Source organism: Vidua macroura, chromosome 33 (assembly GCF_024509145.1).
Source record: "Vidua macroura isolate BioBank_ID:100142 chromosome 33, ASM2450914v1, whole genome shotgun sequence".
NCBI classification, from domain to species: Eukaryota; Metazoa; Chordata; class Aves; order Passeriformes; family Viduidae; genus Vidua; species Vidua macroura.
Genome location: NC_071603.1, coordinates 557,503 through 569,353, shown reverse-complemented (window position 1 = coordinate 569,353; position 11,851 = coordinate 557,503). Strand labels below are relative to the sequence as shown.

Here is an 11,851-nt window from a genome sequence, read left to right as displayed (position 1 = left end):
CCCCCGTCCCGCCCTCATGGGGGGATCCCCCCTTAAAATCATCGCTATGGCTCCTCTGGAGAGGGGGGTGGGCTGACTCCTGCCGGCAACTCATCGCCCCCCCCCCCCGTAGCCCCCCGTTGCGGGGAGGGGCGGGCTCGGGGGGGGGGGGGGATGGGAAAGGCGTGCGGCCCCTTTAAATTTACCCAGGAGCCCTTAAAGGAGCCCCAGGGGCCCCACGGCAGCGTCCCCACCCCGGTCGGCCCCCGCCCGCCGCCGCCGCCGCCCCGGGCCCCGCCATGGAGCCCCCGGCCCCCCACCCCGCCCCCGGCCCGCTCCCGGCCGGCCCAGGTGAGCACCGAGACCGTGGGGGGGGTGGGGGGGGAGAGCGGGGGGTGCGGTGGGACCCCCACCCCCTTTAGCGCACAATGGGAGCGGCGCTGGCTCTTTAAGAAGCCCCCCGACCCCCGGGGGGTCCGCAGCCCTTTGCCATTCCCTGTCATCGGCTGGGAGGCCCCGGGCTCTTTAATGGGCTCCTGTCCCTTTAAGATGACCGGATTCAATTTAGGGTGCCCGTGTCCCATTAAGATGCCTCCGTCCCTTTAAATCATCCCAGTTCCTTTTAAATGTCCCCAGGAATTTAGGATGCCCCCGGTGCGTTCCACATGGCCCCATCCAATTCGGGATGTCCCTGCCCCTTTAAGGTGTCCCTATCCCCTTAAAGGACCCCTGTCCCTTTAAGATGCCCACAGGAATTTAGGATGCCCCTGACCCTTCAAGATGTCCCTGTCCCTTGAGGATGTGCCCCTCCCTTCCCCACCCCCTCCTCATTTAAAGACCCTGCCCCTTTAAGAACCCCCTGCCCCTTTTAAGATCTCCTGTGCCCCCCCCTTTTGCTGCTCTGTCCCTTTAAGACACCCCCCCCCCGCCTTGCCCCACCTCTTGCCCCTAATCCTTGGTGTCCCCTCCACCCCTTGGACCCCTGAAATCCCCCCTGAGCCTCCCCCATTCCTGGACCTCCCTCCCCGGCCTTCCCTGCAGCCCCTTCCCCGCGGGGGCTGCGCCGGAGCCTGGAGCTGCAGAAAGCCCGGGAGAAAGCCCGGGAGAAAGCCCGGGAGCAACCCCAAAAACCCCGGGACAAAGCCCAGGAGCAGCACCAGGAGAAGCCCCAGGAGAAGCTCTGGGAGCAGCCCCAGAAGCCCCGGGACAAAGCCCGGGAGCAGCCCCAGAAAGCCCGGGACAAACCCCAGGAGCAGCCCCGGGAGAAGCCCCAGGAGAAGCTCTGGGATCAGCCCCAGAAGCCCCGGGAGCAGCCCCGGGAGCAGCCCCGGAAGCCCTGGGACAAAGCCCGAGAGCAGCTCCGGGAGCAGCCCCAGGAGAAGCTCCAGGAGCAGCTCCGGGAGCAGCCCCAGAAGCCCCGGGAGCAGCCCCGGAAGCAGCTCCGGGAGCAGCCCCAGAAGCCCCGGGAGCAGCCCCGGGAGCAGCCCCGGGACTGGCGGGCGTCGCGGCCGGGCCGGAGCCGGGTGCCGGGCCGGGACCACCGCCGGTACTACCACGAGCGCTGGCGCGCCGAGTACCTGATGGAGTTCAACGCGGCGCGGCACGGCATGCGCTGCCTGGTGTGCGGCAGCGCCCTGGCCACGCTCAAGCTCAGCACCATCAAGCGCCACATCCGCCAGAAACACCCCTACTCGGGCGCCTGGGGGCCCCGCGAGAAGCAGCTGGTGCTGCGCTCCTGGGACGCCCCCCCGGGACAGCCCCCCCGGCCCGAGGGACCCCCCGGCGGCGCCCGCGGGACAGGTACGGGCCGGGCTGGCGGTGGGGAAGGTGGGGCGTGGCGCCTTTAAGAGGAGTGGGGTCACTTTAAATGGGGCCACGCCCCTTTTGGAGCAGCATCTGTCCCTTTAAATGTGGCCACGCCCCTTTAGAGCAGCGTTGTCACTTTAGCCGTGGCCACGCCCCATTTAATTTCGGGCCACGCCCTCATCTAGTGCAGTGCCACACTGACCACACCCTCTTTTGCTGTAGCCCCACCCCTTTCCGTTAAAGACACGCCCTCTTAAGCAATTAGTGCGTCCCCTTTAAATGCCACGCCCATCATCTGACCACACCCCTATGCTAAACCACGCCTCTTTAAAGGGACACTGCCACTTTAAGACAAACCCCACCCCGACCACACCCAGTCCCTCAGCCCCGCCCCTCTCTGTGGCTCCTCCCATGACCGCAGTGGCAGCCCCAAGGTCCCCAAAGTGTCACCAATGCCCCTGGGCCTGTCCCCGAGGTCCCCAAAATGTCACCAATGGCCCCGGGCCTGTCCCCGAGGGGTCCCCAAAGTGTCCCCAGCCCTGTCCCCCCCGGGCTGACCGCGCTGTCCCCTCCCCCAGGGCCCCGTCCCCCGTCCCCGAGGGCCACCAAGGCGTCCCCGGGGGGGGTGGCGGTGGTCGGGGACTCGCTGCGGGGGTGGCTGCGGGCCGAGCTGCTGCTGGACCTGGAGGCCGGGGGCCACCGGCTGCGCTGCCTCCTGTGCGCCTGTCCCCTGCCCTCGCTGCACCTCGGGGACATCCGGCGGCACGCGCTGGCCGCGCACCCCGACAGCCTGCGGGGACAGCGGGGACACGGCGGGGACACGGCCGGTGAGCGGGGACGGGGGGACACCGGGGACAAAGGGACAGGGACGGGGACAGGGGGACACCGGGGACAAAGGGACAGGGACAGGGGGGACACTGGGGACAAAGTGCCACCCCCAGGGACAGCCCCTGTGAGCGGGGACGGGGGGGACACCAGGGACAAAGTGGCAGGGTCAGGGACGGGGGGACACCGGGGACAAAGTGCCACCCCCAGGGACAGGGGGGGACACCGGGGACAAAGTGCCACCCCCAGGGACACCAGGGACAAAGTGCCACCCTCAGGGACAGGGGGGGACACCGGGGACAAAGTGCCACCCCCAGGGACACCAGGGACAAAGTGCCACCCTCAGGGATGGGGGGGACACCGGGGACAAAGTGCCAGGGACAGGGACATCCCTGGTGAGCAGGGACAGGGGGGACACCAGGGACAAAGTTTCAGTCCCAGGGACACCCCAGGTGAGTGGGGATGGGGGGGACACTGGGGATGAAGTGCCACCCTCAGGGACAGGGGGGGACACTGGGGACAGAGTGCCACCCCCAGGGACACTGGGGACAAAGTGCCACCCGCAGGGACACCCCCGGTGAGCGGGGACAGGGAGGGTGTGGGGAGGCTGGGACATCGGGGATATGGGGACAATGGTGGCTGTGGGGGGGACATGGGGACAATGGGGACACTGAGGACCTGGGGGGTGCTGGAGGCTTTGGGGACACAGGGACACTGTGGCACGTCCCTGCCGGGTGACAGGGAGGTGACAGGAGGTGACAGCGCTGTCCCCCCCAGCCCTGCCAGCCCCCGGTCCCGCCGAGGAGGAGGAGGAGGAGGAGGAAGAGGCCGCAGGGGGGGTGGGGGTCACAGGGCCCCCCCCTGCCTGAGCCCCCCGAGATGGGGACACTGGGACGGGCTGGGGACAGCAGGGGACAGCCCACGGGGGCAGTGGGGACACCGGCGACCCCCCAGTGTCCCCAGTTCCCCCCCGCCACATCTGTACCCACGCCGTGTCCCCCCCCCGGTGTCACTGTCACCCCCCCAGTGTCACTGTCACCCCCCGGTGTCACCTATTTATGTGTGCGTGTCCCCCCCCCCCGTTTTTTTACACCCCCCACCTTGTACACGACCCCCCAATAAACCCCCCCGAGACCCCCGGGGTCGTGGGGACATTTGGGGACACTGGAGAGGAACACGGGGACATCGGGGGGGGGCGTCACAGGGACATTTTGGGGGGGTGGGGGGCACATCTGAGGGGACACAAGGACAACTTGGGGGGGACATTTTTGCGGGGGGGATCACAGGGACCTTTCAGGACATTTTTGGGGGGGTCCCAGGGACATTCTGGGGGTGTCACCAGCACAGAGGGGCCCAGCGTTGTGGCGATGTTTTATTGTAGCCGCAGCCCCGCGGGTGGATTTTGGGGGGGGGGGTCTCCCCCATTTCCCACCCCCCCCCCGCAGTGAGGGGGGGCTCGGGGGGCGCAGTTTGGGGGGGCTGTGGGAAGGGCTGAGCCCCCCCCTCACCCATTTACAGCAGTTACAGACATTTCACCTCAATTAACGATAAAAAAATAAAAGTGGGGAGGGGGGAACGAGCTTGGGGGGGGCCCCCCGGGGGGTGGTTTGGGGGGAGCCCCCCCAGGGGGGGCGATTTTGGGGTTCAGCCCCCCCCCAATTTCAACTGGGGGGGGCACAGACGGACATCACTGTGAGACTGGGGGAAAGGAACAAGTCTGGGGGGGTGGGTGGAGTTGGGGGGGGGAGGGAAAGACAAGCTTGGAGTGGGGGGGCACCCCTGGGTACCCCCAAATTCCCCTCCCCCACCCTGGGGTTTATTCCGGCTTCTTCTTGGCCAGACCTGGGAGCTTCGCCTGGATCCTACAGAGAGAGGGGGGGAGAGATGATTTGGGGGGGCCACAAAGATTTGGGGAGGGTCCCCAGGATTTTGGGGGGCCCCCCTGAGCACCTACTTGGCCATGAGGTCCTTGGTCTGGTGGCGGATGAGGCTCATGTAGTGATTGATCTGCACCTGGGGGGGGGGGGGGAAATGGGGGTTTCAGGGGTGCCCCCCCCATTTTCTGGGGGCGTCCCCCTTCCTTTTGGGGGTGTCCCCCTTGATTTCGGGAGTGTCCCCCTTGATTTCGGGGGGGTCTCTTCAGTTTGGGCTCACCTCGTATTTCTCGTACAGGGGCGGGAGGGTGAAGGCCAAGATGTCAGCTGGGGGAAAAAACGGGGGGAGGGGGTTATTTGGGGGGAACCCCCCCCCTCCCCAGTGCTAATTCTGGGGGTCACCACCCCCAAAAATCAAACTTTTGTGGGGGGGTCATTTCAGGGGGGGAAGGGGGGGCTCTCACCGAGGATGAGGAGGGTGATGCCGTTGAAAACGGCTCCCACGTAGGTCATCAACCACATGGTCAGGGCGAGCTGGGGGGGCACAGGAGAGGTTTTTGGGGGGGTCCTGGGGGGGGGTTTGGGGGGTGCCAGAGGGGGAGGAGGGGGAGGAAGGCTCCGAACCTCCAGGGAATCCACCAGATCCTCCACCAGGAAGAGGTGGATGAGCAGCTGCAGGCCCCGGTTGAGGTGCTGGGCCACCACGGCCGCGTGCGCCTGGAAGGTCTCGGGGGACAACGTCACGTCCAGGTCCAGGTAAGCTCTGGGGAGGGGGGGGGGGACACAGGTGAGGGGGGCCCCAAAATCCCCACCCTGAGCCCCAAAATCTGCGTCTGCGCCCCAAAAGTTTGCGTCCAAACATCAGAATCCATCTCTACCCCCCAAGCCCTGGAAGGTCTCGAGGGACAGGGTTGGGTGTGGGTCAGAGATTGGGGTGGGGACAACCCAAAATCCCTCCTCACACCCCCAAAATCCACCTTCACACCCCAAAATCCTCCTTCACACCCCTTTGGACCCCAAAATCCCCATCCACACCCCAAAACCCCCCTGCACCCCAACCCCTTTCCCTGCCCAGACCAAACCTGCAGCCAGGCCACCCAGCGCGTCCCCGCGCGGTGACAGCGCTGTCCCCAAACGGGGGCTGGGTGTGTCCCCAAGCTCCCAACCCCCCCAAAACCCGGCTGGGGGGACCCCAAAACCCGCACTCACTTGAAGGGGTGCCCCTCCTCGGATTTCTGCAGGGCCTGCACCACGGCCTTGTAGACACGGAGGCTGATGGTGACCGAGAGCAGGGCCAGCGCCACGTGTGCCACCACGGTGACAGCGCTGAGCGTGGCCAGGGACAGCAGCAGCACCAGGCTGGCGCCGAAGGCCACCGCGCTCTTCTTCACGTCCCGCCAAAACAGCAGCTCCTGCACTGCTGGGACAGCCAGGGGACACGGGGTCACACGGGGGACACGGAGGGGACACGAGGGGGACACACAGGGGAGATACAGGGGGACACGGAGGGGACAAGGAGGAGAGGTACAGGGGAGATATGGGGGGACACGGAGGGGACAAGGAGGGGACACACAGGGGAGATAGAGGGGGACATGGAGGGGACAAGGAGGGGACGCGAGGAGGAGATACAGGAGAGAACAAGGGAACGAGGAGGGGACAAGGAGGGGACACAAAGTGGGACACGGAGGGGACACACAGGACAGATACAGGGGGACACGGAGGGGACACACAGGGGAGATATGGGGGGACACAGAGGGGACACAGAGGGGACAGGGAGGGGGACACGGAGGGGGACACAAGGGGAGATACAGGGGGACAAGGAGGGGACACGGAGGGGGACACGGAGGGGACAAAGAGGGGGACACACAGGGGAGATACAGGGGGACAAGAAGGGGACACGAGGAGAGATGGACGAGACACAGAGGGGAACATGAGAGGGGACAAGGAGGGGACACAGGGAGGACACAGAGGGTGACAGGGACAGGTCACAGGAGGACAAGGAGGGTCACGGCTGGTCCCTGTGTCGTCCCCACCCCAATTTAGCCCAAACTGAGCTCGATGCCACCTTCCCTCTTCCCCAGAATCCACTAATTACCCTCGCTCGTTAAAACAGCCCCTTCGTTACACACAGCCCTTAATTACGTCCCCCCCTCGTAAGAACAGCTGTTAATTAACCCCCCCCCCCCGTGTGCCGGCGGGTTTGGCCCCAAATCCCCGGATTTCACCCCAGAACAAGGCGCTCCCGAGCCTCCCCTCCAGCACCACTTTGGGCTGGGGTCTCCCCGTTCCTCCTCTTCTTTACCCCATTTTGGGGTCCATTCACAGCCCCCTCCCCCCCCCCTGCTTTCCGGCGCCGTTTTGGGGTGGAAAAGGCCCTGATTGGGGCTTTACCTGCCAGGCGGGGGAGGGGCCCGGCCGGGGGGGGGCCGGGGGGGCTCCCCCAGTTCCCGCAGCGCCCGCAGGGTCTGCTGCTCCTGCTCCCAGCGCTCCCAGTCCCGGGAGGCGGCGGGGGGGGACCCCGGCGGGACGGGGACATCCCTGGGGACAGCGGGGACATCCCTGGGGACAGCGGGGACAGCCCCGGGGACGTCCCTGGGGACATCTCTGGGGACAGCAGGGGGGGCCTCGCCCGGCGCCTCCTCGATGACGGTGTCGTCAGAGTCACCGGAGCTGTCGGCGTCAGTGGTGACACCGGTGCCACCTCCGGTGACAGCAGAGATGCCACTCCCTACGCCGGGGTCACCGCCGGGGGACGCCGCCGCCAACATTCCCAGTGCCAGCGAGCCCGTTCCCAGTGGCAGTGACGTCACTCTTGATGCCGGTGGCAGCGGTGACAGCGCTCCCGGGGCGGGTGACGCCGTTCCCGATGCCACCACCGAGGACGCTCCCGATGCCGTTGCCAACACCAGCGGTGCCATTCCCCGTGGCAGCGACGCCGGCGACACCGGTGACACCATTCCCGATGCCAGTGATGCCACTTCCAGTGCTGGTGACACCGTTCCCGATACCGGTGACACCACTCCCGATGCCGGTGACACCGGTGACACCATTCCCAATGCTGGTAACACCGGTGACACCATTCCCAATGCCGGTGACACCGGTGACACCATTCCCAATGCCGGTGATGCCACTCCAGTGCCGGTGACACCGTTCCAGTGCCGGTGACACCGGTGACACCGTTCCCAATGCCGGTGACACCGGTAACACCATTCCCAATGCCAGTGATGCCACTCCCAGTGCCGGTGACCACCGGTGACGCCACTCCCCGGTGCCGGCGCCGCCGTTCCCAACGCCGTTAAGGCCGTTCCCCCGCGCCGTTCCGGGTGGCGATGCCGCCGTCGCCGTTGCTGCGCTCCACCAGGTCCCAGGAGAGCAGCTCGCTGGTGAAGCTGTGCATCTCCCGCACGCAGCGCGACCACCTCCTCCAGCGCCGCCGCCGAGCCGGGGGGCGGCCGGGCCAGCCCCCGCCCGGGGACGCCGCCGGGGCCGCCGCGGGGCTTGGGCGGGAAGTGGCACACGCGGCCCTCGGGGATCTGGCCGAGCGCGGGGGCCGAACTCGCGGTCGAAGGCGGCTCTGTCCGGGACCACCTCGAACGGCGACTCCGGCGACTCCGGGGGGCTCTGGGCGTTCCCCCCGCCCGGCGACGCCCCCCGGTCGCGCCCACCCGGCGCCGCTGCTGGGGGGGGGTGGGGGGGACACGGTCGGGGAGGGGTTGGGGTCCCCCCTGTCCCCCGTTCTGGGGGTCCTGTGTGTGTGTCCCCCCCCGCTCCCGGCTCTGTCCCACTCATTTGTGACCCCGTGGGGGTTTTGGGGGTCCCCCCCCCATCCCAGCCGTGCGGTTTTGGGGTCCCCCACACGTTCCCCTCCCGCTTTGGGGGTCCCCTATGCATCCCCTCCCCCACAGCAAAAGCCACACGGAATGTTGGGGCCAGCCATGCGAGGGGGAGGGGGCGGTTTTGGGGTCTCCATGCAGAATTTTGGGGTTCCTCCCCCCCCCCACACCATTCCAGCCATGCTGGGGAAACCTCTCCCCAAAATTCAGGGGTTCCCCCAATCTCAGCCATGCGTGGGGACGGTTTTGGGGTCCCCCACAGAATTTTGGGGGTCCCCCCATGCAGGTGGAGGTCAAGCGGCGGCACAGAAGCTCCCCCCACCCCCCCCCAAAAACACCCCCAAAATCCAGGGAGGAGAGACCCCAGTTTGGGGCTAAAAAAGCCCGTTTTGGAACCAACCCCAAATCCCATTTTGGGGCTAAAAGCCCTCGCTTTGGGTTCGGAACGATGTGGGGGTGCAGGACCACCCCAAACCTGCAGCTCTGCGCTGCTGGAAGTTGGGGGTGTCCCCACCGAGAACCTCCATTTGGGGCTAAACCCCCTCATTTCTGGGTTAAACCCCCCAGTTTTGGGTCTGCAGTGAGGCTGGGGGTGCCATTCAGCCCCCTCCTCGATTTGGGGGGGGGGGGTGTTTTGGGGTCTCTCCCCCTCAAGTTCAGCCCGGGGGGGGTCACACGAAGCCCCCCGGCGGCGGGTGGGACACGGCGCAGGCGGGTCGGGGGTGGGGGGGCGCGGGAATTTTGAGGCCAAACCACAGAAAACGACGAATTTCACCTTCAGCAGCAGCGGGGGGAGGGGCCGTGCAAAGCTGGGGGGGGGGGAGCAGCCCTTGGGGTGCAGGAGGGGGTGGGGGGCAAAGCTGGGGGGGGGGGGCTCACCCCGGAAAAAAGGGAGAAGAGTTAAAGAGCAGGAAAAGAGACAAAAAGAAAAATGTCTATTTTTAGCCAGTTTAACCCTTTGTTGCCATTTCGGCGGGGAGGGCTCAGCAGCGTTGCCCCCCCCCCTCAAAAAACAGGTGAACCCCCCAAAATCCAGGGGTTATTTGAGGAGGAATCCCCCCTTTGATGTGACACCGAGACCCCAAACTGACCTTGGGGAGCCCCAGAATGGCTCAGGGGACCCCTCCCCCAATATCCAGGGGGCTTTTTAGGGTCAGGGGCTCCCCCCCCCCCCCCAGCCCCCCTCAGACATTTTCTTCTTGGGGGTGCAGGAAAAAGGGAAGGAGGGAGAGGGAGACTTGCCTGGTGAAGCCGCAAAGAGAGAAACGGGCTGGGAGGAGGAAGAGGAGGAGGAAGAGGAAGAATTGGGGGATCTGCAAGAGAACACAGAGGGTGAGAGCTCAGCAACCCCCCCAAAATCCCCCAAACCCCCCCCCCAAGAAGGCGGGGCCGGCGCGGAGCAGCTTCGGGTGACGCAAAAAACCACGAGGAACATTCCGGGGCCTGGACCCGATTTTGGGGGGGTTTTTCCACCTCCTTTTCCGCAGGGATGGCTCCCGGGGGGGGGGGGGGGGGGGGGTCACCCCCAAATTCCCACCCGCCCTTCTCGGCGCTGCACCCCCCCCCCCACACGCCCAGGGTGAGATTTGGGGTGAAACCGCGGGGTTTTGGGGTTGTCCAGGTGTGTGAACTCGGGGGGGAGAAATCCCGGGAAGTGCCGAGTCAGGACGCTCTGGGATGACGGCTGGAAGTGGAGGGGGGGTGCGCTGGGGGAGGGTGGAATGCCCCCTCCCCAAAATTCCAGGGAAGGACGGACGGAGCAGCTGGTCCCCAACGACCCCAAAAACATCCACGCTCCCTTCCGGGCATTTCCCCCGCGTCTTCCCGAGAGATGTGGGGGTGGAGTGTGCCACTGCCCCATCAAAACCGGCCTCTAAAAAGCTTTCTCCCGCCAACCAAACCCCCACTCCAAAGCCTCTTTGTCCTCTAAAACCCCCGTAAAAACTTCTTTCCCCCTTGAAATGCCCCTGAAAGCATCTTTCCCCCCAGATCTGCTCCCCCAAAAGCCTCTTCCCCTCTGTTTTACCCCGGAGCTTCTTTACCCTCCCCGTTTCTGTCCCCCGAGCCTCTTAACCTCGCACGCACCCCCAAATGGCCCCCGTCACGCTCCAATCCCCCCCGCAGGGCTCTGCTCCCCAAAATCTGCTCCCCCAAGCCCTTTTCTCCCTCATTTCCCCCCCTCGCGTTCTTCCCCCGCCGTTTCTAACCCCCTCTGAAAGACTTTTCACCTCGCACCAAGCCCCCAGACCGCCGCTTCCCCCCAGATCTGCCCCCAAGGGCCTCCTGCCCCCAATTAACCGCCCCCTAAACGGCTTTCCCCTCCCTATTTCTGCCCCTCCACCCCCGTTTTTACCTCACACCCAACGCCCGAAGGCCCCTTCCCCTCACGCCCGCGCCGAGGCCTCACCTCCCTCACCCCCCTCAGGCCCCACAGGCCCCGCCCGGCCCTTACCGGCGCACGGACAATGGGAACTGCCGCCCACGCAGCCGCCGCCCGCGGCCCGCGTGGAGGAGGCGGAGGACGAGGTCACGGAGGTGGAAGAGGAGGTGGAGGAGATGAGCGAGGACTGCGCGGCGGAATCGGCCATGGCGGCGGCGGAGCGCGGAGCGAGCCCGTCCGTGCGGGGCGGCGGCCGCGCCCCGACTGCGGGGGGGGCGGTGCCGCCAGGGGCGTGGCCGGCGCCGGCGCACCAATCAGCGCCCCGCCACCTGCTGCAGGTGGGAGGGGCCGACGCGTCTGGGCCAATCGGCGCCTCGCAATGGCCGCGCACCGCCCTCCCGCCGCAGCTCGGCGCTGGTGCGCATGCGCAGAACGAAGGGGTTCTCCCGCAGTTGCCATGGCAGCAGCGGGAGAAGGGGAAGCTGCGCCTGCGCGCGGCTGGAGCGGCGCGATGAACGACGGGAGTTGTAGTCCCAGGAGCGCCCCGCGCAAGGGTAAGGGGTTCTGGGGGGGTTCCCGTGAGGGAGGAGCGTTTTGGGGGGCTCTGCACCCCCGCACTCCAGTGTCAGGGTCTCCTACAGGGTGGAATGTCCTCCTAAAGGCGGTGAGGGGCTGTAGGACGCTTCTTAGAGGGCGGGGGGAGAGGCCCGCCACCCTCCTGAAGGGCAGGGAGGCCCCAGCTCCTTCCCCTGTGTGGGGGGAAGCGCAGAGCCGCTGCCTGAGGGGGCAGAAGCGGCCGCAGAGCGCCCGACTGCGGCGGGGGGACCCCCAGGATGGCGGGGGGACCCCCGGAGGGGGCGGGGGCCGTAGAGAGCTCCCGGCGGCCCAGAGAGCGCCGTCATGGCCGGCAAAGCGCGCCCCCTGCCGGCGGGCGGACCGCAGGCGGGACGGCCGGGAAAGGGCGGGGCCTGCAAACATCCACGTGAGATCACCCGACCCCGCCCCTCCCCTTGGCTCCGCCCCCGCCCCGTCAGCGCCCGCGGAGCCGCCAATGGCAGCGGGAGGCTCGGCTGTGACGTCACGGAGCCACGCCTCCTCCTGCCGGGAGGGAGGGGGCGTGGCCTGAGGAATGCGTGACATTTGATTGAGCCAAT

At 66.9% G+C, this 11,851-nt stretch overlaps 2 protein-coding genes across 6 annotated transcripts; one reads left to right on the top strand and one right to left on the bottom strand.

Moving 5' to 3' along the window:
• Positions 1-102: 102 nt before the first annotated feature.
• ZFTA (zinc finger translocation associated) lies at positions 103-3,618 on the top strand. Its single transcript, XM_054001814.1, has 5 exons — positions 103-330; positions 1,021-1,325; positions 1,407-1,779; positions 2,364-2,612; positions 3,388-3,618. Exons 1-5 carry the CDS (start codon positions 279-281, stop codon positions 3,477-3,479), a joined length of 1,071 nt encoding a protein of 356 aa, XP_053857789.1. The 5' UTR covers positions 103-278; the 3' UTR covers positions 3,480-3,618.
• A 351-nt stretch (positions 3,619-3,969) lies between these two features.
• RTN3 (reticulon 3) lies at positions 3,970-10,975 on the bottom strand. Of its 5 annotated transcripts, none has more exons than XM_054001803.1 (7): positions 10,770-10,975; positions 5,694-5,904; positions 5,109-5,247; positions 4,949-5,018; positions 4,765-4,811; positions 4,565-4,623; positions 3,970-4,472 (listed from the first exon to the last, which is right to left on the bottom strand). In XM_054001803.1, exons 1-7 carry the CDS (start codon positions 10,903-10,905, stop codon positions 4,427-4,429), a joined length of 708 nt encoding a protein of 235 aa, XP_053857778.1. In that variant the 5' UTR covers positions 10,906-10,975; the 3' UTR covers positions 3,970-4,426. The 5 variants fall into 5 exon arrangements, with proteins under 5 accessions (XP_053857778.1, XP_053857775.1, XP_053857776.1 ...); XM_054001800.1 differs by lacking the exon at positions 10,770-10,975 and adding an exon at positions 6,876-7,176; XM_054001801.1 differs by lacking the exon at positions 10,770-10,975 and adding an exon at positions 6,876-7,176 and having other exon boundaries at positions 5,694-5,901.
• Positions 10,976-11,851: the final 876 nt, after the last annotated feature.

Excerpts from the sequence above, each read along its gene's own strand:
- ZFTA (XM_054001814.1), top strand. The coding sequence starts at position 279 with ATGGAGCCCCCGGCCCCCCACCCCGCCCCCGGCCCGCTCCCGGCCGGC. Across the intron at positions 1,326-1,406 it reads CCCGGAAGCCCTGGGACAAA|CCCCGGAAGCAGCTCCGGGA; the intron begins GCCCGAGAGCAG and ends CCCCGGGAGCAG. Across the intron at positions 1,780-2,363 it reads CGGCGGCGCCCGCGGGACAG|GGCCCCGTCCCCCGTCCCCG; the intron begins GTACGGGCCGGG and ends CCCCTCCCCCAG.
- RTN3 (XM_054001798.1), bottom strand. The coding sequence starts at position 7,402 with ATGGCACCGCTGGTGTTGGCAACGGCATCGGGAGCGTCCTCGGTGGTG. Across the intron at positions 5,905-6,875 it reads GCCCCTCCCCCGCCTGGCAG|CAGTGCAGGAGCTGCTGTTT; the intron begins GTAAAGCCCCAA and ends TGGCTGTCCCAG. Across the intron at positions 5,248-5,693 it reads GAGGAGGGGCACCCCTTCAA|AGCTTACCTGGACCTGGACG; the intron begins GTGAGTGCGGGT and ends CCCCCTCCCCAG.